At 52.2% G+C, this 24,701-nt stretch overlaps 1 protein-coding gene across 3 annotated transcripts in view; it reads left to right on the forward strand.

The window, feature by feature from the left end:
- The first annotated feature begins 903 nt into the window (after positions 1–903).
- The window catches only part of nsmce1 (NSE1 homolog, SMC5-SMC6 complex component), a 76,178-nt gene continuing 52,380 nt past the window's right edge, over positions 904–24,701 (forward strand). For 2 of the 3 annotated variants that reach the window (XM_038819876.1, XM_038819874.1), the window contains exons 1-2: positions 904–1,085; positions 6,836–6,967. In XM_038819876.1, coding sequence (XP_038675804.1) covers positions 6,850–6,967 — 118 coding nt within the window. In that variant the 5' untranslated portion in view covers positions 904–1,085; positions 6,836–6,849. Of the gene's footprint in view, positions 1,086–6,261; positions 6,308–6,835; positions 6,968–24,701 lie in introns of those variants that run through there. The other variant, XM_038819875.1, reaches the window with a different exon arrangement.

The following is a 24,701-nucleotide window of genomic DNA, read 5'->3' on the forward strand; positions in this document are numbered from 1 at the left end:
CCAAATGCTTAACAGCTCCAGGGTCCCAGATTCGATTCCGCTTGGGTCACTGTCTGTGCGGAGTCGGCACATCTTCCCCGTGTGTGCGTGGGTTTCCTCCGGGTGCTCCGGTTTCCTCCCACAGTCCAAAGATGTGTAGGTTAGGTGGATTGGCCATGATAAATTGCCCTTAGTGTCCAAAAATTGCCCTTAGTGTTGGGTGGGGTTACTAGGTTATGGGGATAGGGTGGAGGTGTTGACGTCGGGTCGGGTGCTCTTTCCAAGAGCCGGTGCAGACTCGATGGGCCGAATGCCTCCTTCTGCACTGTAAATTCTATTCACCTGAGGAAGGAGCTGCGCTCCGAAAGCTCGTGTTTGAAACAAACCTGTTGGACTTTAACCTGGTGTTGTAAGACTTCTTAAGGGAAGGAGATACTGAGTAGTCAATACCATCAAGTAATGGAACAAAAGTTTGGTACAACTAATAAAACCCAAATCATCAAAGGAAACTTGACAAATTACATTTCCATGTCATTTTGTCTGTCCTCTTTCATCTTAGTCCAGAGCCCATTCCAATCCGTGAATTGAACTGAAGAGAAGTCACTCTTGCAGACTATTTGGCATGGGAGACTGCTGTTTTTTGAAATATATGTTCATTCCCTTTATTTGTCTTCTGTGTCTCCCAATACACAGCATTTTTATTTCAAATTTTCAATCAATACATCGGTAGCAAACACCAATTTGGCCCAGGGCGTGGATCCAAAACCACCAGGAGTCCAGAGGTTTGGGAAATCTATCTCCTGGGAACTAAATTCCTCAAAGAATATTGAACATGGCAAATGGAAAATACTGAAAATCTGAAGTAAAACATATTGGAAATAGTCATCAGGTCTAACAGCGTCTGTACAGAGAGAAACTGCGTTAACGTTCCAGGTCGGGGCCATCAAAACGCACAACGAATATAGTCAATGCCGACTGAGAGCCCCTTTAACGGATTCAATCGGGACTGTGCCTTTAAGAAACCCGGCCCAGAATGCATTGCCGGGATGTGCCGCGGTGTTTTGTGGGAGAGGTGGTTGCTGAGGGAACCGGAGACCTGGAAAGCGGTGAGAATGGGGGAAAAGCAGAGATGATGATGATGATGGGAGTGGGAGTGGGAGTGACGGGACAGGGATGATGGGGAGCAGATAGAGACGACGATGGGGGGGTAGGGAGGAGAGAGACAAGTGATTGGGGGGAGATGGAGGAGAGACATAAATTGGAAGGGGAGGCATGATGGGGGAGAGAATTATTGAGATGATAGGGGGTGACAAATAATAATGGGAAGGCTAGACGAAGGTGGAGGCGGCTGAGACGAGGGTGGAGGAGGCTGAGACGACGGTGAGATGAAGGTGAGGTGGGGTGGGATGATGAGAGGATGAGAAACAGATGGTAGGGTTGAGGAGAGAGATTTAAAAAACATTTTTATTCACTATTTTCATTTTTGATGTACAAAAGGAGAAAGCAACACCAACAATGTACAACCTAAAACATTAACATGTAAATCAAAAATGGAAAACAAACAACAAACAAGCCCCCCTCCCTCCCTCCCTCTCTCTCTCTCTCTCTCTACCCCTAGCGTTCAACAGCAACCAACTCCTAAAAGTGCATGATAAACAAGCCCCAAGAATCGTTGAACCCTTCCTTCACCCCACCCCCCTCAGTTCAAACTTAATTTTCTCCAGGGTCAAAAGGGTCAAAGTTCACCTTCCCCAGGGTCCAGTAGGTTGCCACGCCTAGGCACAGGGTGGAGAAGTTGACCTCCACCCCAGCAGGACCCGCGTACGAGTGATCAGCGAGGCGAAGGCTAAAACATCCGCCCCTGCTTGCAAATCACCCCCCGCCCCCGTTGACAGTACCGCCTCCAACAGCAAGGCCCCCCACCCCCCACCCCCCGGTCAACACTATCATCTCCAACAGCAAGGGGGCCAGCGTTATCAGGAAGGCAGGTACGTAGACCCATCCACCTGCACCAACCAGTACTTCTTTCCAGCTCCTCCAAGCTCTCAAATCGTCCCCCAAGAAACAGATCTTTCATTTCCTTAATCCCCCCCTCCTATCTCTGAAACCTCACATCCACTCTCCCTGGTTCGAACCTATGATTCCCCTGAATCGGCATCACTCCATACCCATCCCCCAGTTTAAAGTGCTGTCTAAACTACCTCCAGATCTTCAAAGTGGCCACCACCACTGGACTCACTGAATATTTACCCGGAGCCATCGTGAGCGGCAGCGTTGCCAGCGCCCTCAACCCTGACCCCCTATACGAGCCCCCCTCCATCTTAACCCACCGTGACTCCCCCCCCCCCCCCCCTCCCCCCTCCCCAACCCGCACCGTCTCTGCATCCGCTGGCCAGTAATAGTACAGTACGTTTGGGAGGACTAGCCCCCCTGCCTGTCGCCCTCTCTGCAAGACCACCCTCCTCATACTGGCTACCCCCCCACCCCCCAAATCAATGAGGTGACTAATTTACCGCCACCTTGAAGAAAGATTTTGGTAGAGAAACCGGCAGGCACTAAAATAGAAACAAAAATCATGGTAACACATTTTAACTGCCTGTACCCTGCCCGCCAACGACTGAGGGAGGTTGCCCCACCTTGCCAAATCGGCTTTCGCCCTCCCCGCCAGACTAGTAAAATTATACCTTTGGAGCCCACCCCAATCCCGTGCCACCTGCACCCCAAGGTACCTAAAGTTGGTTGTCGCCATAGGAAATGGCAGCCCCCATCACTCCCGGCTGGGAAACCATAAAATACTCGCTCTTGCTTAGGTTCTACCCTGAGAATGCCCCATTGCATTCCGCACCGATGTGCTCAACTCTGAGATGTACAGTAGTAGGTTGTCAGGATATAAAGATGCCCTATGCTCCACTGCCCCTCACTATACCTTACACAACCCCAAGCTCCTTAGCACGATGGCCAAAGGCTGTGTAGCCAATGCAAAAAACAGAGGAGGGGGACATACCCCTGCCTAGTACCCCAGTGCAGAGCAAAGTACCCCAAATTCATATTATTCACACTAGTATTATTCATACTATTCATATAATTCATGGGGGGTGGGAGAGAGAGAGAGGAGATTGTGGGGGGGGGGGGGGGGAGAGAGAGAGAGAGAGAGAGAGGGGAGATTGTGGGGGGAGAGAGAGAGAGAGAGAGAGAGAGAGGGGAGATTGTGGGGGGGGAGAGAGAGAGAGGGGAGATTGTGGGGGGAGAGAGAGAGAGAGGGGAGATTGTGGGGGGGAGAGAGAGAGACGGGAGATTGTGGGGGGGGGGGGGGAAGAGAGAGACAGGAGGAGGAAGAGAGAGAGACGGGAGATTGTGCCGGAGGGGGGGGGGAGAGAGAGAGACGGGAGATTGTGGGGGGGAGAGAGAGAGAGAGAGGAGAGAGAGAGACGGGAGATTGTGGGGGGGGGAGAGAGAGAGAGAGACGGGAGATTGTTGGGGGGGTAGAGAGAGATGGGAGATTGTGGGGGGGAGGGAGAGAGAGACGGGAGATTGTGGGGGGGGGGGGAGGGAGAGAGAGAGACGGGACATTGTTGGGGGGGGAGAGAGACGGGAGATTGTTGGGGGGGATGAGAGAGAGACGGGAGATTGTTGGGGGGGGGAGAGAGACGGGAGATTGTTGGGGGGGGGGGAGAGAGACGGGAGATTGTGAGGGGGGGAAGAGAGAGACGGGAGATTGTGGGGGGGGGGAAGAGAGAGACGGGAGATTGTGGGGGGGAGAGAGAGAGAGAGAGAGAGAGAGACGAGAGATTGTGTGGGGGGGAGAGAGACGAGTGATTGTGGGGGGGAGAGAGACGAGTGATTGTGGGGGGGGGAGAGAGAGAGACGGGAGATTGTGGGGGAGAGAGAAAGAGAGACGGGAGATTGTGGGGGGGAGAGAGAGAGACAGGAGATTGTGGGGGGGGGGAGAGAGACAGGAGATTGTGGGAGGGGGCGAGTGAGAGACAGGAGATTGTGGGAGGGGGCGAGTGAGAGACAGGAGATTGTGGGAGGGGGCGAGAGAGAGACAGGAGATTCTGGGAGGGGGAGAGAGAGACAGGAGATTGTGGGGGGAGAGAGAGAGAGAGAGTGAGAGACGGGAGATTGTGGGGGAGGAGACAGGAGATTGTGGGGGGGGTAGAGAGAGAGACAGGAGATTGTGGGGGGAGAGAGAGGGAGAGAGAGACGGGAGATTGTGGGGGGAGAGAGAGAGAGACGGGAGATTGTGGGGGGAGAGAGAGAGAGACGGGAGATTGGGGGGGGGGAGAGAGAGAGACGGGAGATTGTGGGGGGAGAGAGAGAGAGAGAGAGGAGATTGTGGGGGGGGAGAGAGAGAGAGAGACGGGAGATTGTGGGGGGTGGAGAGAGAGAGAGAGAGAGACGGGAGATTGTGGGGGGGGAGAGAGAGAGAGTGCGGGAGATTGTGGGGGGGGGGGGAGAGCAACGGGAGATTGTGGGGGGAGAGAGAGAGACGGGAGATTGTGGTGGGGGGAGAGAGAGTGCGGGAGATTGTGGGGGGGGAGAGAGAGTGCGGGAGATTGGGGGGGGGAGAGAGAGAGAGACGGGAGATTGTGGGGGGGGAGAGAGAGAGACGGGAGATTGGGGGGGGGGGGAGAGAGAGGGAGATGTGGAGGGGGAGAGAGAGAGAGAGGCGGAGATTGTGGGGGGTGGAGAGAGACGGGAGATTGTGTGGGGGGTGGAGAGAGAGTGGAGATTGTGGGGGGGGAGAGAGAGACGGGAGATTGTGTGGGGGGGGGAGAGAGACGGGAGATTGGGGGGGGGAGAGAGTGAGAGAGACGGGAGATTGTGGGGGGAGAGAGAGACGGGAGATTGTGGGGGAAGAGAGAGAGAGGCGGGAGATTGTGGGGGAGAGAGAGAGAGAGCGGGAGATTGTGTGGGGGGAGAGGGGAGAGGGAGGCGAGGGAGATTTTGGGGGGGGGAGAGAGTGAGAGAGTGAGAGAGACGGGAGATTGTGGGGGAAGAGAGAGACGGGAGATTGTGGGGGAAGAGAGAGAGAGGCGGGAGATTGTGGGTGAAGAGAGAGAGAGAGACGGGAGATTGTGGGGGAAGAGAGAGAGAGACGGGAGATTGTGGGGGAAGAGAGAGAGAGACGGGAGATTGTGGGGGAAGAGAGAGAGACGGGAGATTGTGGGGGAAGAGAGAGAGACGGGAGAGAGAGAGACGTGAGATTGTTGGGGGGGGGAGAGAGACGGGAGAATGTGGGGGGAAGGAGAGAGAGAGAGACGGGAGAATGTGGGGGGAAGGAGAGAGAGAGAGAGAGACGGGAGATTGTGAGGGAGAGAGAGAGACGGAGATTGTGGGGGGGGGGAGAGAGAGAGAGAGAGAGAGAGAGAGGTGAGAGAGAGATGGGAGATTGTGTGGGGTAGGGAAGGGGGAACAAGGAGATGGGATATTGGGGGAGGGATGACCAGGAGACAGGATATTGGGGGGAGGTGGGGGGGGAAACTTGGAGTTGGGATAAAGTGGGGAGTCGGAGACTGGGAGACGGAATGTGACGGCTGGGGAGACGGGATAATTCAGGGGAGGAGACTGGAAGATGGGATAAAGCGGGGGAGGGGGGAGAGACCGGGAGGTGGGATAAAGGGGGCAAATCGGTATAAAGGGGGAGGGGAGGGAGGGGGTGAAAGGGGGTTTTGGAGAGAGGAGGAGGGGGCATTGGGGAGCGAGGTGAGGAGGCGGAGTAGGAAGAGGGGGGATTGGCTAGAGGAGGAGTAGGAGGAAGGGGAATAGGCTCGAGGAGGAGTAGGAGGAGGGAGGATTGGGTAGGGGAGGAGTAGGAGGAGGGAGGATTGGCTGGGGGAGGAGTAGGAGGAGGGAGGATTGGCTCGAGGAGGAGGGAGGATTGGCTAGGGGAGGAGTAGGAGGAGGGAGGATTGGCTAGGGGAGGAGTAGGAGGTGGAGGATTGGCTAGGGGAGGAGTAGGAGGAATGGGGATTGACTAGAGGAGTAGTAGGAGGGGGGGGCAAGGAGAGGTGGACGAGGAAGGGCGATTGGGAAGAGGAGGGAGAAAGGTAATGGGTGGGGGGGGGGTGGGACAAGGGTAGAGGGAGGGGGGTGGGAGGAAGGTAGAGGGAGGGGGTGGGAAGATGTGGGGAGACAAAAGAGTGCTACCTATGGGGCGCGATTCTCCACGTTTTGCGACACGCCGCTCGGAGAACCGCTGCTCGCCATTTTTCACGGCGACCGGCGATTCTCTGACCTGGATGGGCCGAGCGGCCTGACGAACCCGACCGGTTCACGCCGCTGCCAACCACACCTGATCGCTGCCGGCATGAACAGCGTGCGACAGGTGAGTGTGGGGCCTGTGGGGTGCGGAGGGAGGATCCAGCACCACGGGCGTGCTCAGCAGATGTCTGGCCCGCGATCGGTGCCCACCGATCATCGGGCCGGCGTCTGTAAGCGACGCACTCTTTTCCCTCCGCCGCCCCGCAAGATCAAGCCGCCATGTCTTGCGGGGCAGCGGAGGAGAAGGCGGCCAACCTGCGCATGCGCGGCTGACGTCACTTCGGCGCCGCCGGCAGCGGCATTCCCGGCGCGCCGCTTTGACGCAAGCGTCAAGGCCGGGCGTTCAGGATTCGCGCACCGCCGCTCCTAGCTGGGGGGGGGGGGGGGGGGGAATAGGGGGCGAGGAGCGGCCTCCGATGCCGGAGTGAAACACTCCGGGTTTCACTCCGGCGTCGGCACTCAGTCTCCCGTTGGGAGAATCGCGCCCATGGTGTGCCATGATTGACTCTAGCTGTAATTCAAGTGTGACTGTCACATAACATGTTGCCTTAATGCCAAGGACCCCAGTAATGTGTGAATTTGCCTCCCGCAGATTGAGTCATTGTCATGGCAGAAGCACTAAATGAAAGCCATCGACGATTCCTACAGACTATGATGTCTCAGGGAATTCTGGAAGGTTCCATGACGAGAAAATTGCACAAGCACTGCTGTGAAACATGTAAAGGTCAGTCAACTGTTCGTAAATTGTGCATTTATTTTCTATGGGTTTTCTCAAAAAAACAAATCCTGTCTAAAGCTGATAGTATCTTGAGTTTGAGATAAATCTATATTAATGACCTGAATGTAGGAACCAAAGGATAAAGGTTTCCAAATTTGTTCATAATTCCAATCGGAGAGCAGGTTTTGAATAGGACATGATCCATGAAAAGATTAAATGAGAGGGCAAAATGTGTCAGGTGGATTATGATGTGGGAAAATAAATGTGTGAATTTTGGCCGGAACAGTAAAAAAGTAGTGTATTATTTAAATGGGGAGAGATTGCCGAACTCAGCACTCCAGAGAGACTTGGTGCATGTGTACATGATTCACAAAGATAATCTGCAGGTTCAGCAAGTGATTAGGAAGGCAAATGGAATGATCGTGTTTATTGCAAGGGGAATGGAATATAAAAGCAGGGAAGCTTGGTGAGACCATATCCAGAGTTTTGTCTTTCGCAGAATGAGACGTGATCTTTTTTAAACACACACAACCCTGAATGGGCTTGACAGGCTGGGTGCTGACGAATACAGGAACTCCATTAGATCCCCCAGCCATGCAGAGGCACTGGCGGGGGGGGGGCTCTGACCCTCCTCCCCAACAAAACTCACCTGTACGCAATCAACCAGGTGAAGGCTGAAACGTCGGCCACACTTTTGTCTGCTGCTCCGGCAAGTCTGACACCCCGAATATGGCCTCCAGGGGACCCAGCTCCAATTCCACATGCAGAACCTCAGACATGGTGCTGAAAAGCGACCCCCACTATTTCTCCAACTTCGGGCAGGACCAGAACATATTAATATGATTGGCTGTGCCCCTTCCACACTGGCCTTAACTATCCTCCATCGCCCTCAAACAGCCGACGCGTCCTTGTCTTCGTTAGGTGTGCCCCACACACCGCTTTTAACTGCATCAACCCCAGCCTTGCACACTAGGTCGAAGAATTTATCCTTTGCAGCACTTCACACCAAATCCCTCCTCCATCACCCTCAACTCTTGCCCCACTTGGCCTTAATCCTTTCCATGGACAAAGGATTGTGGGGGGGAGAGACAAAGGGAGACTTTCCCATCTCCCAAAATTCTCCTTTACCCTCCCCACCAGGCTTGTGAAAGTTAACTTACAAAGTTGTTACCAGTCCTATGCCACTTGCACCCCCAAATACCTAAAGTGAGTTGTCACTATTCGAAATGACAACCTTCCCATTCCCACCTCTGCACCTGGAGAAGACACCACAAAATACTCACTCTTCCCTAATTTCAATTCATACCCCAAAAACGTCCCAAATGTCCTTAGCAACCCCATTATGTTCCTTATCGATGAGCCTGGGTCCAAAAATGCACAGCAGCAGATCATCTGCGTACAGCGACACCTTGTGTTCCAGCCCCCCCCTCTTCACTATCCCCCCTCCATAAATCCAAACCCCTCAGCGCAGGAATAATAATCTTTATTGTCACAAGTAAGCATACATTAACACTGCAATTAAGTTACTGTGAAAATCCCCTAGCCAAGGGCTCGATTGCCAATGCAATCAAAATGGGGGACATGGGGCATTCCTGCCTTGTTCCCGAAAATAGTACCCCAAATTCGAGTCATTCGTCCGCACACATGCTGCCGGATTCTTGTATAACAATCGCCCATTCCCAATCCTAAACTTCACCGGCACCGCAAACAAATACCTGCACTTCACTCTGTCAAATGCCTTCTCTGCATCTAATGTCACCACAACTTCTAACTCCCTTCCCCCTGCTGGAGAAGGCACCACATTCAGCAGCCGCCATACTTTTGATGATCGCTATCTGCCCTTGATGAACCCCATCTGATCCTCCCCCACCATCTTCGGAAGATACTCCTCCAGCCTCAGCGCCGCGCCAGCCTCAGCGCCAACACTGGATAAAAGTAAATTACAACAGATGCTGGTGTGTGAAAGTAAAGAGAAAATGCTGGAAAATCGCAGCAGGTCTGGCAGCATGTGTAGGAGAAAAGAGCTAACGTTTCAAGTCCAAATGACCCTTTGTCAGAGCTTTGGAGTACTAAACCTGAGGGAAGAGATTAGTATTTAGCATTTAATTTTACAATAAAAATCTAGCATCAGGGCCATACAGTTAATTGTAACTCAATCTAACAATAATTCAAGTGTTTATTTTAAATTAATTAACTAGTGCTTAAATGTCACTCAGCGGTGTGCAGTGCTCCAACTGTGAGATGTGGCAGATTTGTGATGCTTCCAGCGTTCTGGTCGACTACATCTGCAGCAAGTGTAACCAATGGCAGCTTTCACAGACCGCGTGGTTCGGTTGGAACAGCAGTTGGATGCACTTAGGAGCATGCAGGTGGCGGAAAGCGTCAGACAGGAGTTATAGAGATGTGGTCACGCCCAAGGTGCAGGCAGACAGATGGGTGTCCGCTAGAAAGGGCAGGCAGTCAGTGCAGGAATCCTCTGTGGCTGTCCCCCTCTCTAACAGGTATACCTTTTTGGTTACTGTTGGGGGGGGGGGGGGGGGGGGGGGAGTAGCCGGTCAGTGGAAAACAACGCCAACCAGAACAGTGGCACCACAACTGGCTCTGATGCTCAGCAGGGGAGGGCAAAGTGCAGGAGAGCAATAGTTATAGGCGACTCTATAGTAACGGGCACAGATAGGTGCTTCTGCGGAAGTGAAAGAGACTCCGGGATGGTGTATTGCCTCCCTAGTGCCAGGGTCAAGGATGTCTCTGAACGAACACAGGACATCCTGAAGGGGGAGGTGAACAGCCAGAGGTCATAGTACACATAGGTACTAACGACATAGGCAGGAAGAGTGATGAGGTCCTAAAGAAGGAGTTCAGGGAGTTAGGCAGTAAGCTAAGAAGCAGGACCTCTAGGGTTGTAATCTTAGGATTACTGTCTGTGCCACGTGCCAGTGAGGTTAGAAATAGGACAGTGCACCTAAACATGTTGCTAACCCTGTGGGGTAGGAGGAAGGGTTCAGATTTCTGTACCATTGGGATCTCTTCCGGGGCAGGTGCGACCTGTACATGAAGGATGGGTTGTATCTAAACTCGAGGGGCACCAATATCCTGGCTTGGAGGTTTGCTAGTGTCACTCGGGAGGATTTAAACTAATAGGGCAGGGGGGTGGGAACCAGAGCCTTAGCTTAGAAGGTGTAATAACTGAAGGGGAAATAGAGAACAAAAATAATAGAACATTACCCTCAGGCAGAGCAAAAAAGGTGACAAGTGTGAGAAGGGAGGTGGTCAATGCAAGACTGAGGGTATTGTGCCTTAACGCGCGCAGTATACCGAACAAGATAAATTAGCTTTTTGCGCACATTGAAATTGGCCGGTACGATGTTGTGGGCATCACAGAGACGTGGCTGCAAAGGGATCAGAGCTGAGATCTAAATATACAAGGATATGTGTCCTATCGAAAGGACAGGCAGATGGGCAAAGGGGGTGGGGTTGCATTGTTAGTAAGGAATTAAGTTAAGTCGATAGCAAGGAGCAATATAGAATCAGAAGACATAGAATCTCTGTGGGTAGAGTTGAGGAGTCACAAAGGTAAAAAGACCCTGATGGGAGTTGTGTGGAGTGGGAAAATCAGGTTGGTAGTGGATCCCAAGAAAAGGAATTTGTGGAATGTTTAAGAGATGGGTTTTTTGGTAGAGCCCACAAGACAACAGGCAATTCTGGATTTGGTGATGTGTAATGAGGTAGACTTGATTAGGGATCTTAAGGTGAAGGAACCCTTGGGGAGCAGTGACTACAGTATGATAGAATTTACCCTGCAGTTTGAGAGGGAGAAGCTGGAATCAGATGTATTACAATTAAATAAGGGTAACTACAAAGACATGAGAGAGGAGCTGGCCAGGGTTGATTGGAAAAGGAGACTAGCAGTGAAGCCAGTGGAACAGCAATGGCAGGTGTTTTTGGGGGTTATTCGGGAGGCACAGCAGAAATTTATCCCTAGGAGGAGGAAACATGCTGAGGGGAGGATAAGGCATCCATGGCTGACGAGGGAAGTCAAGGACCGCATAAAAGCAAATAAAAAGCATACAAAGTGGCAAGGATTAGTGGGAAGTCAAAGGATTGGGAATCATTTAAAAGCAAGCAGAGGACAACTAAAAAAGAGTAAGGGGAGAGAAGATGAAATATGAGTGCAAGTTAGCTAGTAATAGAAAAGAAGATAGGAAGGGTTTTTTCAATATATAAAAGGTAAGAGAGAGTCAAAAATAGACTTTGGATTACTGGAAAACGTGGCTGGAGAAGTAATAATAGGAAACAAAGAAATGACAGACGAACTGAATAGTTACTTTGCATCAGTCTTCACGGTGGAAGACACCAGTGGGATGCCTGAGCTCCAGGAGAATCAGGAGGCAAAGGTGAGTGCAGTGGCCATCACTAAGGAGAAGGTTCTGGGGAAACTGAAAGGTCTGAAGGTGGATAAGTCACTTGGACCTGATGGTCTACAGCCCAGGGTCCTAAAAGAGATAGCCGAGGATATTGTGGAGGCACTGGTTGTGATCTTTCAGGAATCACTGGAGGCAGGAAGGGTCCCAGAGAACTGGAAAGTGGCTAATGTAACACCACTGTTTAAGGAGGGAGGGAGGCAGAAGACGGGAAATTACAGGCTGGTTAGCCTGACTTCGGTCATTGGTAAGATTTTGGAGTCTGTTATTGAGGATGAGATTGCAAAGTACTTGTAAGCACATGGTAAAATAGGACTGAGTCAGCACGGCTTTGTCAAAGGGAGGTTATGTCTGACAAATCTGTTCGAGTTCTTTGAGGGGGTAACAAGGAAGTTAGACAAAGGAGAACCAGTGAATGTGATTTATTTAGATTTCCAGAAGGCCTTTGACAAGGTGCCGCATAGGAAACTGTTAAATAAGTTAAGAGCCCATGGTGTGAAGGGTAAGATCCTGGCATGGATAGAGGATTGGCTGAGTGGCAGAAGGCAGAGAGTGGGGATAAAGGGGTATTTTTCAGGATGGCAGCCGGTGACTAGTGGTGTTCCTCAGGGGTCTGTGCTGGGACCACAACGTTTTACAATATACATTTAATGATCTGGAAGAAGGAACTGAAGGCACTGTTGCTAAGTTTGCAGATGATACAAAGATCTGTAGAGGGATAGGTAGTATTGAGGAAGCAAGGGGGCTGCAGAAGGATTTGGACAAACTAGGAGTGGGCAAATGAAGTAGCAAATGAAATGCAATGTGGAAAAGTATGAGGTTATGCACTTTGGAAGGAGGAATTTAGGCATAGACTATTTTCTAAATGGGGAAGATGCTTAGGAAATCAGAAGCACAAAGGGAATTGGGAGTCCTTGTTCATGATTCTCTTAAGGTTAACGTGCATGTTCAATCGGCAGTTAAGAACACAAATGCATTGTTAGCATTCATGTCAAGAGGGCTAGAATGCAAGACCAGGGATGTACTTCTGAGGCTATATAAGGCTCTGGTCAGACCCCATTTGGAGTATTGTGAGCAGTTTTGGGCCGTATCTCAGGAAGGATGTGCTGGCCTTGGAAAGGATCCAGAGGAGGTTCACAAGAATGGTCCCTGGAATGAAGAACTTGTCGTATGAGGAACGGTTGAGGACTCTGGGTCTGTACTCGCTGAAGTTTAGAAGGATAAGGGGGGATCTTATTGAAACTTACAGGATACTGTGCGGCCTGGATAGAGTGGTTGTGGAGAGAATGTTTCCACTTGTAGGAAAAACTAGAACCAGAGGACACCATCTCAGACTAAAGGGGCGATCCTTTAAAACAGAGATGAGGAGGAATTTCTTCAGGCAGAGGGTGGTGAATCTGTGGAACTCATTGCCGCAGAAGGCTGTGGAGGCCAAATCACTGAGTGTCTTTAAGGCAGAGATAGATAGGTTCTTGATTAAAAGGGGATATGGGGTTATGGGGAGAAGGCAGGAGAATGGGAATGAGAAAATATCAGCCATGATTGAATGTCGGAGCAGACCCGATGCGCCGAGTGGTCTAATTCTGCTCCTATGCCTTATGGTTTTCTCCTTTTGTTTTTAAATTTTTATTCAAATTTTCACAAAATATCAATAACAAAATAAATACCAAGAAAAGAAAGAACAAACCCCCCCCCCCCCCCCACGTGTATACAAAAAAGTAAAATAAATTAACGACCGTCATTAGCAATGAACAAATATACACGTCCCTTCAACCCAAAACAAAGAAACGACCCCCCCCACCCATCCTAGTCCTTGTCATGTGAGCCCTATGCAGCATCTTAAACTGTATGAGGCTAAGCCTCGCACAAGAGAGGAGTTCACCCTTCCTAGGGCGTCCGCCCACGTCTCCTCCTCAATCTCCTCACCCAGCTCCTCCTCCCATTTACCCTTCAGCTCCTCCACCGAGGCTTCGTCTACCTCCTGCATCACTTGGTACGTTGCCGAGATCCTCCCCTCTCCAACCCACACCCCCGAGAGCACCCTGTCCTGGATCCCCACGGCGGCAACAGAGGAAACGCCGCCACCTGCCGCCTGACAGACGCCCTTACCTGCATGTTCCTAAAGATGTTCCCCGGGGGGAGCCCGAACCTCCCTTCCAGCTCACCCAGGCTCGCAGACTTCCCGTCTACAAACAGGTCCTCCAATCTCCTAATACCTGCCCTGTGCCAACTCAGGAACCCGCCGTCAATTCTCCCCGGGACAAACCTGTGGTTCCCCCGTATCGGGGACCCCAGCGAGGCCCCCACCTCCCCCCTGTGCCGTGTCCATTGTCCCCAAATTTTGAGGGTAGCCGCCACCACCGGGCTCGTGGTATACCTCATTGGATGGAGCGGCAGCGGCGCCGTTACCAGCGCCTCCAGGCTCGTGCCCACACAGGACACCACCTCCATCCTCTTCCATGCTGCCCCTTCCCCGTCCATCACCCACTTCCGTGCTGCCCCTTCCCCGTCCATCACCCACTTACGCACCATCGCTGCGTTGGCAGCCCAATAATACCCACAGAGGTTGGGCAGCGTTAGCCCCCCCTATCCCTACCCCGCTCCAGGAACACCCTTCTCACCCTCGGGGTCCCGTGCGCCCACACAAACCCCGTAATGCTCCTGTTAGCCCGCCTGAAAAAGGCCTTTGGGATAAGGATGGGGAGGCACTGAAACAGTAACAGAAATCTTGGGAGCACCTACATTTTGACTGATTGCACCCTACCTGCCAGAGACAGCGGCAGCATGTCCCACCTCTTAAACCTCCATTTGCTCCACCAGCCTTGTGAGGTTAAGCTTATGCAAGGTCCCCCCAGCTCCTGGCCACCTGAACCCCCAAGTACCTGAAGCTCCTCTCCGTCCTTTTTAGTGGGAGCCTACCAATCCCCCCCTCCTGGTCCCCCGGGCGTACAACGAACAGCTCGCTCTTCCCCAAGTTGAGCTTGTACCCTGAGAAATCCCCAAATTCCCTGAGAATCCTCATCACCTCTGGCATTCCCCCCACCGGGTCCGCCACATACAACAATAGGTCATCCACATAGAGCGACACTCGGTGTTCCTCCCCACCTCGCACCAGCCCCCTCCAGTTCCTCGACTCCCTCAGCGCCATGGCCAGGGGTTCAATTGCCAGCACAAAAAGCAGGGGGGGGACAAGGGACACCCCTGCCTCGTCCCTCGGTATAACCGAAAATACTCTCACCTCCTATTCGTGGCCACGCTCGCCATCGGGGCCTCATATAACAGCCTCACCCACCTGACAAACCCCTCCCCAAACCCGAACCTTTCTAGCACCTCCCACAAGTACCCCCACTCAACCCTATCAAAGGTCTTCTCCGCGTCCAACGCCACCACTATCTCCGCCTCCCCGTCTACCGCCGGCATCATTATAACATTCAAGAGCCTCCGTATGTTAATGTTCAGCTGCCTCCCCTTCACGAACCCCGTTTGATCCTCGTGGATAACCTGCGGCACACAGTCCTCTATCCTCGCGGCTAAAATCTTCGCCAACAGCTTGGCATCCACATTTAAGAGTGAGATCGGCCTGTATGACCCACACTGCAGGGGATCCTTGTCCCGCTTAAGGATCAAGGAAATCAGCGCCCGAGACATCATCAGAGGCAGAACCCCCCTTCCCTTGCCACGTTGAAGGTCCTAACCAACAGGAGGCCCAACAGGTCTGCATACATCTTATAGAATTCGACAGGGAACCCATCCGGCCCCGGCGCCTTCCCCGACTGCATGCTCCCTATCCCTTTGACCAGCTCCTCCAGCTCAACCGGCGCCCCCAGTCCCTCCACCTGTCCCTCCACCTGTCCCTCCACCTGTCCCTCCACCTGTCCCTCCACCTGTCCCTCCACCTGTCCCTCCACCTGTCCCTCCACCTGTCCCTCCACCTGTCCCTCCACCTGTCCCTCCACCTGTCCCTCCCCCTGTCCCTCCACCTGTCCCTCCACCTGTCCCTCCACCTGTCCCTCCACCTGTCCCTCCACCTGTCCCTCCACCTGTCCCTCCACCTGTCCCTCCACCTGTCCCTCCACCTGTCCCTCCACCTGTCCCTCCACCTGTCCCTCCTCCACCCTCGGGAATCTCAACCAGTCCAAGAAGCGCCCCATCCCCCCCTCCTCCGCTGGGGGTTCGGATCGATACAGTTCCTCATAAAAGTCCCTGAAGACCCCATTAATGTCTACCCCACTTCGCACCACATTCCCTCCCCTATCCTTAACTCCACCAATCACCCTGGCCGCATCCCACTTACGGAGCTGGTGCGCCAGAATCCTGCTCGCCGTCTCCCCATATTCATACACAGCTCCCTGTGCCTTCCTCCACTGAGCTTCCGCCTTTCTAGTGGTCAACAAGTCGAACTCAGCCTGGAGACTACGCCGTTCCCTCAGCAATCCCTCCTCCGGAGCATCCGCGTATCTCCTGTCCACCCTCACCATCTCCCCCACCAGTCTCTCCCTCTCTCTCTGCTCTCTCCTCTCCCTGTGGGCTCGAATGGAGATCAACTCCCCCCTAACCACCGCCTTCAGCACCTCCTAGACCGTCCACACTCGGACCTCCCCATTGTCATTTGCCTCCAGGTACCTCTCGATACATCCTCGCACCCGCCTGCCCACCTCCTCGTCCGCTAGCAGCCCCACCTCCAAGCACCAAAGCGGGCGTTGGTCTCTCTCCTCCCCCAACTTGAGGTCCACCCAGTGACCCAGTGTGTGGCATGGTCAGAAATGGCTATCGCCGAATACTCAGCATCCTCCACCCTCGCAATCAGCGCCCTACTCATAACGAAAAAATCAATCCGGGAATAGGCCTTATGCACACGGGAGAAGTATGAAAATTCCCAGGCCCACGGCCTCGCAAACCTTCATGGATCCACCCCTCCCATCTGGTAGATAAACCCCCTCAACACCTTAGCCGCCGCTGGCCTCCTCCCCGTCCTGGATCTGGATTGTTCCAGTACCGTGTTAAAATCCCCCCCCCCCCCCCTCCCCCATTATCAGGCCCCCCCGCCTCCAAGTCTGGAATCCGGCCCAACATGCGTTGCATGAAACCCGCATCGTCCCAATTCGGGGCGTATACATTGACCAGCACCACCCACTCCCCTGCAGCTTACCGCTTACCATCACATACCTCCCGCCACTGTCTGCCACAGCAAACGACACCCTCTTCCCCACCAGGATCGCCACCTCCTGATTTTTTGCATCCAGCCCCGAATGAAACACCTGGCCTACCCATCCCTTCCTCAATCTAACCTGATCCGCCACCTTCGGGTGCGTCTCCTGAAGCATGGCCACATCCGCCTTCAGCCCCTTCAGGTGCGCAAACACGCGGACCCGTTTGACTGGCCCGTTCAGTCCCCTCACATTCCAGGTTATCAGCCGTATCAGGGGGCTACCTGCCCCCCTCCCCCGCTGACTAGCCATTACCCTTCCTCAGCCCACCACGTGCCCGTGCCCCCCGCTCAGCCTGTTCCCCACGGCGGCAGACCCCCATCCCGACCCCCTCTACATACTCCAGCTCCTTCTTGGCCATTCCAGCAGCAACCCGGTATCCCCCCCCCTCCAGCTAGGACCCCCCTAGCTGCGTTGCTCCCTCCATTGCACTCCCGCAAGTCAGCTGACTCCTGCTGACCCCGGCTGCTCCCGCCACTCCTCCGACCCCTCCCAGCGTGGGGCTTCCCCTCCTCCCCAGTGTCCACCAGCAGGCTTTCCTCCTCCCCCTTCCGCTCTCAAGCGGGAAAAAGCCCGCGCTTCCCAGCTCCGACCCCGCCCCCTTCAACCCTCCGCGCGGGAAAAAGCCTGCGCTTTTCACCTGCCCGACCCCACCTCCTCTACAGCAGCTCCCTTTACCGGCCCGGTCCCCTCGCGGGGCCCCCACCCCCCTTCACACCATCAGCCCCCCACACTGCAGGTCTGCCCCCCTCCTCGAGCCCGTCCAACAAACCCAAGCAGAAAACAGTGCCCCACCCACCCTGAAAACAACAAAGAACCAACATAGAACCAACATTAAACAGAGAACCCCCCCCCTCAAAAAATAACACGGTTACATGCAGACCCCCGCACCCAGCCCTCAGTTTGAGTCCAACTTCGCAGCCTGCGCAAAGGCCCACGCCTCCTCCGGGGACTCAAAGTAATAGTGCCGGTCCTTGTAGGTGACCCACAAACGCGCCGGCTGCAGCATGCAAAACTTCACTCCCTTCCTGTGCAGCACCGCCTTCGTCCGATTGTACTCTGCCCTCTTTTTTGCCACCTCCGCACTCCAGTCCTGGTAGATCCGCACCACCGCATTCTCCCACCTGCTGCTCCTCTCCTTCTTGGCCCACCTGAGCACACACTTCCGGTATGCAAACCGGTGGAACCGCACCAGCACCACCCGTGGCGGCTCATTCGGCTTGGGTCTTCTTCCCAATATTCTATGGGCCCCCTCCAGCTCCAGGGGCCCCTGAAAGGACCCAGCTTCCATCAGCGAATTTAACATGATGGACACATAGGCCCCCATGTCTGACCCCTTCAGCCCTTCCGGAAGGCCCAGGATCCGCAGATTTTTCCGCCTTGACCGGTTCTCCATCTCCTCGAACCTCTCCTGTCATTTTTTATGGAGCGCCTCGTGCATCTCCACCTTCACTGCGAGGCCTAAGGTCTCGTCCTCTCTTTCAGAGGCCTTTTGTCGGATCTCTTGGATCGCCAGCCCCTGGGCCATCTGGGTCTCCAGCAGCTTGTCAATTGAAGCCTTCAGTGGCTCCAGCAGCTCCGCTTTAAGCTCCCTGAAGCAGCGCTAGAGAGTCTCCTGCTGCTCCTGCGCCTACTGCCTCCATGCCTCCTGGTCTCCGCCCGCCGCCATCTTGTGCTTCTTCCCTCGCTTCTGCTTTGGCGCTGCAACCACTTTCTTTCTAGCCCCACTCCTGGTCCAGGCCATATACTGCCGGGGAAATGTTGCTGGCTCCTTCCCACATCGCAAAACGTCAAAAAAGTACCGCTGGGGGCCCTGAAAAGAGCCCAGAAGTCCGTTCCTGGCAGGAGCTGCCGAACGTGCGGCTTAGCTCCGCATAGCCGCAACCGGAAGTCTCTGGTTTTCTCCTTTTTAAGTAACAATGAAATGAATGCCTGCCTCATTGCCTCCAGTAATCCTCTCTTTACCATCGCCTCCTCAAACATTTCCACCTCTCTTGAGCTTCTTATTAAACTTCACCGGGAACCAATCCAGTTCCGGTGTCTTGCCTGACTGCATCTTCCCTATTGCTGTCTGCACATCCTCCATCCCCAATAGTTCCTCAAACCTGGGCCGCTCCTCCTCTCCCACCTCCGGACAGTCCAGTCACTCCAGAAACTCCCTCATCTCCTACTCTTACTCCGGCAGCTCCGACTTATACAAGTCCCTATAAAAGTCGTCAAACGCCTTATTCACCTGCTCCAGCGCCACCACCAACCCACCCGTTCCATCCCAAATGTGCACGATCTCCCTCACTGCTGCGTATCGATGGAGCTGGCCCGCTGGCAATCGACTGGCCTTCTCACCTTATTCTTACAAAACCCTTCCAATGCTTGCCTCAACTACTGAACTGAACTCCGCATATCTTCCATCAACCTCCCAAATCTCCTTCATCAGCTGCTGTCGCACCTCCCACACCTCACTATCCACTTCGCCTTGAATGAGATGACCTCACTCCTCACTACCACCTTCAATGGAAAAATGTGGGTCCTCAGGGCCTCCTCCCATAATCCGGTCTCTCTTCAGTAGTTTTAATTGATATATGTGCCTTATGAAGTTGTATTGATGTTTAAATATATATTCAAAATAAGCTAGGGGTATGCACAATATTGGTCAAATGATAAGAGATTTCACTGAATTTTATAGTTAGTTAGATTCTTAATATAGAATCCCTACGGTGCAGAAAGAGGCCATTCGATTATGCACAGACCCTCCGATAGAGCACTGTACCTAGGCCCATTCCCCTGCCCTATTCCTGACCCAACCTGCACATTCTCCAACACTAAGAGACAATTTTAACAAGGCCAATCCAACTAATCTGCACATTTTTGGACAGTGGAAGGAAACTAAGCACCCAGCAGAAACCTATGCAGAAATGGGAAGAACGTGCAAACTCCTCACAGCCAGTCACCGAAGGCCGGAATTGAACCCAGGTCCCTGGCACTGCGAGGCAGCAGTGCTAATCACCGTGCCACTCTCTTTTGATTGACAAGACAGTTTAAGGATATAGAGATTAGAAAGGAAGAAGAGTCTAGGCCACAATCAGATCAGCTCTGTTCTTATCAAATGGTGGAGCAGGCTCAAGGGACTGAATGGCCTTGTCTTGCTCCTACTTTGTATGCTTCTTGGGCATGTTGGGGCAGATTTATGTGTTGTATGGCGTTAGTTGTAATCCTTGTGTAATAGCCAGATATAGTATAGGTATGAATTTCATTTGTATAGCACTATGTCACACATCAATATGTTAATCATAATTAGGTGCCAACTGTCGATTTCAAGCTTCAGATCAATGACCAAGAGGTTCAGTTTTTGATTGCTTTTAAAATATCTATTTGAAAGTCACCATGTGTTACAAACACAATATTTTATTTGGAAGTGAGTTGATTGAGGAATGTTAGCAGGAACATGAGGTGTGGGAATCCACTAGCCTCTATTGTGTGACACAAAAGTTTCCACAGTGCTGTCTGTCATCGACCCATCATCCCGCACCCCCTCCTTCATCCACTGTGGTTTATGCTCTCATGTGGTTTATTTACCAGAGTTGTTTCCACTGATTTGTATGAGTAGAACCTTAGTCACAAATTCAGTAGCTAGCAGAATAGGTAAAGAGGAACTGGTGGATGTGGTATATTTGGATTTTCAGAAACCTTATTCCTGTAAAAAAAAAACAAATTATTCAAGGTACTTTCATATAAACAAACGAAAAGCAGAAGGACAGCTAAACAACATTGTAAACACCCAGCACCCACTCTTCAACTGCTTCCCTAATACTGCCCCCTTCTCACATCTCGCCTTCCTCATTTTAATCCCCTTACCCCCATATTTCTTACCCCCCCCATGACCCCTCAAACCTCCATTAAAGAAATCAATAAACAGCTTCCACCTCTGAGTGAACCCACCCACGGACCTCCTCTCAAAACGAACTTGACCAGCTCCAGCTTCAGGAATTCCGCCAGGTCGCTCACCCACACCCTCACTTTCGGCGGCTCCGCGTCCCACCACCCAACCAAAATCCGTCTCTGGGCTATCAGGGAAGCAAAGGCCAGAACATTGGCCTCTCTCACCTCCTGGACTCCCGGGTCTTCCGACACCCCGAATATCAGTATCTCTGGACTTGGGGCCACCTTCACCCCAGCACCTTGTACATTACATCCATGGACCTCTGCCAGAACCCCTTCAACCTTGGACACACCGAGAACATGTTGACGTGATTTGCGGGCCTCCTCGTGCTCCACCCACACCTGTCCTCTACCCCCTCAAAGAACCTACTCATCCTTGCTACCATCATATGCACCCTAAGTATTACTATAAACTGGATGAGGCATAGCCTCGTATACGACAAGGACGTATTCACCCTTCACAAGGCCTCTGCCCATGCTTCGGCCCAGCTCCACTTGTGCTTTATGTCCCCTACCAGGGCCCTGTCCTAGGCCATCAACTCCTTGTAGACATTGGATACCTTCCCCTCCCCAATATTGTCCCTTGACAGCACCTTTCTTACAACCCCAGGGGCGGCCGCCCAGGAAAGGATGGCACCTCTCTCCTTGCAAAATCTGGGACCTGCAGGTACCTAAAACCTTTCACTCTGGGCAGCTCGTATACCAGGTCCTCCAACCTCGCAAATTTGCCCCTATGAACAGATCCCCAAATCGCTCAATCCGTGCTTGCCCCCACCCCCCAGCCAGGGGCTTCGACTCATATAGCCTTCTGTAGTTCGCCTCAAATACGCCATTCACCCCCTCTGGATCCATCATCTCTCACTCTGCCAATCTTGCTTCCTCAACTGATGGGCCAACATCCTGCTCTTTGGAAAGCTTGTAATAAAGTTCCACCCGAGGTCATTTAACAAAATTAGAGCATATTGGATTGTGGGTAATATGCTGGCATCAGTTGAGAACTGGTTAATGGACAGAATTCAGAGAGTAGGAACAAATGGGTCATTTTCAAGTTTGCAGGCTGTGACTAGTGGTTGGGCTCCAACTGTTTACAATCTAGGTCAATGATTTGGATGTGTGGATTTAAGGTAATTTTTCCCAGTTTGCAGATGACAAAACTAGTTGGAAGTGGGAGTTGTGAGGAGGATGCAAAGATGCTTCAAGGGCATTTGGAGAGGCAGATGGAATACAATGGAGAGAAATGTGAAGTTATCCACTTTGGTAGGAAAAACAGAAATACAGGGCGCGATTCTCCGCTCCCCAGGCCGGGTGGGAGAATCGCGGGAGGGCCGCTCTGGCACCCCCCACGATTCTCCCACCCCCCCCAAAATGCGCGACACGCCGCTCGGAGAATCGCGGGTCGCCGTTTTTCACGGCGACCCGCGATTCTCCGGCCCAAATGGGCCGAGCGGCCTGACGTTCCTGACCTGTTCACGCCGGCGGCAACCACACCTGGTCGCTGCCGGCGTGAACATCGCGCGAAAGGTAAGTTTGGGGCTGTGGGGGGCAGAGAGAAGTTCGAGCACCACGGCCGTGCTCGGGATGGGACTGGCCCGCGATCGGTGCCCTCCTATTGTCAGGCCGGCGTCTCTAAGAGACGCACCCTTTCCCCTCCGCCGCCCCGCAAGATCAAGCCGCCACGTCTTGTGGGGCAGCGGAGGGGAAGACGGCAGCCGCGCATGCGGTTGACATCACTAAGGCGCCGCCGGCCGCGTCATTATCGGCGTGCTGCCTTGACGCTAGCGTCAAGGCCCGGCGGCCGAGTTCCACGTTCCCCGCAACGCCGCTCCTAGCCCCCCCCCCCCCCCCGGGGGGGGGGGGGGGGGGGGGGGGGTGAATAGGGGGCGAGGAGCGGCCTCCGACGGCGTCGTGAAACACTCCGGGTTTCACGCCGGCGTCGCCCGTTGCGGAGAATCGCGCCCACAGAGTATATTTTAAATGGTGCGAGGCTGGGAAGTTTTGAATGTAAAAGGATCTTGGGTGTCCTTGTTCATGAGTCACTAAAAGCTAACGTACAGGTAAAGCAAGTAATTAAGAATGCAAATGGCATCTTCCCCTTTGCTACAAGAGGATTTGATTATAGGAGTCAAGATATCTTACTGGAATTCTATAGAGCTTTGGTAAGACTGCACTCTGGAGTATTGTGTGCAGCTTTGGGGACAACTCTTGCTCTGGAAGCACGTGGAGTGCCTGGGAGCACCGAAAGAGAATTTTTTGGAAGTGTATGTGAGTGGTATGATGTTGATTGCGGCTAATATATGGGAAGGAGGGAGAGAGTTTCTGTTGCAATTTCCTCCTGCTGTTGTGTGGCCTATGTTGTGTGGCCTGCGCGGTGGCGCAGTGGGTTAGCTCTGCAGCCTCACGGCACCTAGGTCCCAGGTTCGATCCTGGCTCTGGGTCACTGTCCGTGTGGAGTTTGCATATTCCCCCCTGTGTCTGCGTGGGTTTAGCCCCACAACCCAAAGATGTGCAGGCTAGGTGGATTGGCCATTCTAAATTGCCCCTTAATTGGAAAAAATTAAATGGGTACTCTAAATTTATGAGAAAAAAATAATTATTCCATGCCCAATCACCTGTTGTCCGCATTTAAATTCCCAGATGAGCACAAATTGTTTATAACTGGGATGGGAGGAATGTGCAGTTTATCTAGCTTCACTACTCCGCAGGCCATTTCATTTGTTTTAAAAGTTTAATTCACTCACCAGAATGGCCAATTATTTACCTTCTCTACCATTAAACCCAGAGTAAAAGAGACTTTAACCAGGTTTCTTTCAATCAACTCAGACTGATTGAGTTATTATAAAACAAACCCTATTTTGTAAAACAAGTTGCAAGAACTATTTAACACACAGTTAATAACTATCACATAAAAAACATCTGCACACACATACACACACGAACAAAGGACAAACAGGGTCTCTTGCAGAGATGGGTTTTGGAAGGATAGGCTGCATAACATAAAGGATGAAGTTCATAGGGTTTTAATGTTGTACTGGAGCTTCCTCGTGTGAAGAGGGAAATCCATGGTGTTGTTCCCTGTACATGCCTGTAGGTTCTCACCAACGGAGCCTTGATGTGGAGCAGAATATAGAGCTGGATCAGTTCTTCTCGTCTCAGCTTTTCAGGTTTCCAAATGCAGCAAGGTTGATGAGGTTGCTAATCACACATGGACTTTCAGGCAAGGCAGGGAGCGAGTTAAGGCAGCCTTGGTTCTTGGCTTATTCCCCAAAACACATTGATTTGAAAAGCACTGTTCCAAAACGGAAAACATGCTTCTGTCATGTGATTTCTAATAAATCACTCAATTAAAGTAATTGCAATTATTTTTTTTGTTAGATAATTTTTTAAAAGCATTTGTTCCCACTTAAGGGTCAAGTTAGCATGGCCAATCCACCGACCCTGCCCATCTTCGGGTTGTGAAACCCACGCAGACACGGGGAGAATGTGCGAGTTCCACACGGACAGTGACCCAAGGCCGGGATCGAACCTGGGTCCTCAGCGCCGTGAGGCAGCAATGCTAACCACTGCATCACCGTGCCACCCTAAGTGATTGCAATTCAATACAAACAAACAACTCTTTCCCCTCAAGTCACATACTGGCCATGTGATTTCTTAAGTTATGCTTGTTGACAGTCCAAGCTGAAATTATGATCTTTAAAAAAAAGTGTCCAAATAATACTGTATCCTTCTATACTTTTCTATTAAAACATAGTTTTTAACAACAGTATGAGCACAATTCATACATGCTATATCTGCCCACAGTATAAACTCTATTCCTAAATGGCCATATCTATCCACAGTATAAAGTTTAAAATCTAATGCTGCATTGCTATATCTGCCCCACACTATAAACTATAATCCTCCATTGCTTTATCTGTCAAACAATATAAACTGATTCCAAATCACTAAATCTGCCTGTGACAAATGTAGGAATTTCAGACATATTGTATTGTATGTATTTGGTGCAGTAAGGGATAAAAGCCTGGGTTAGTGTGTGTATGACTGCTGCAGTCATGTTTTTAAAAATTATAGTTTGAAAAATTGGGAGCCTGCCGTGTAATTAACACGTCGTAAAAACCTTAGGCTAATGCTGTTTTGTTTGGATCGGGGGGGGGGGGGGGGGTTGCCTGTGGAGTTAAT

Source organism: Scyliorhinus canicula, chromosome 15, assembly GCF_902713615.1.
Source record: "Scyliorhinus canicula chromosome 15, sScyCan1.1, whole genome shotgun sequence".
Lineage (NCBI taxonomy): Eukaryota > Metazoa > Chordata > Chondrichthyes > Carcharhiniformes > Scyliorhinidae > Scyliorhinus > Scyliorhinus canicula.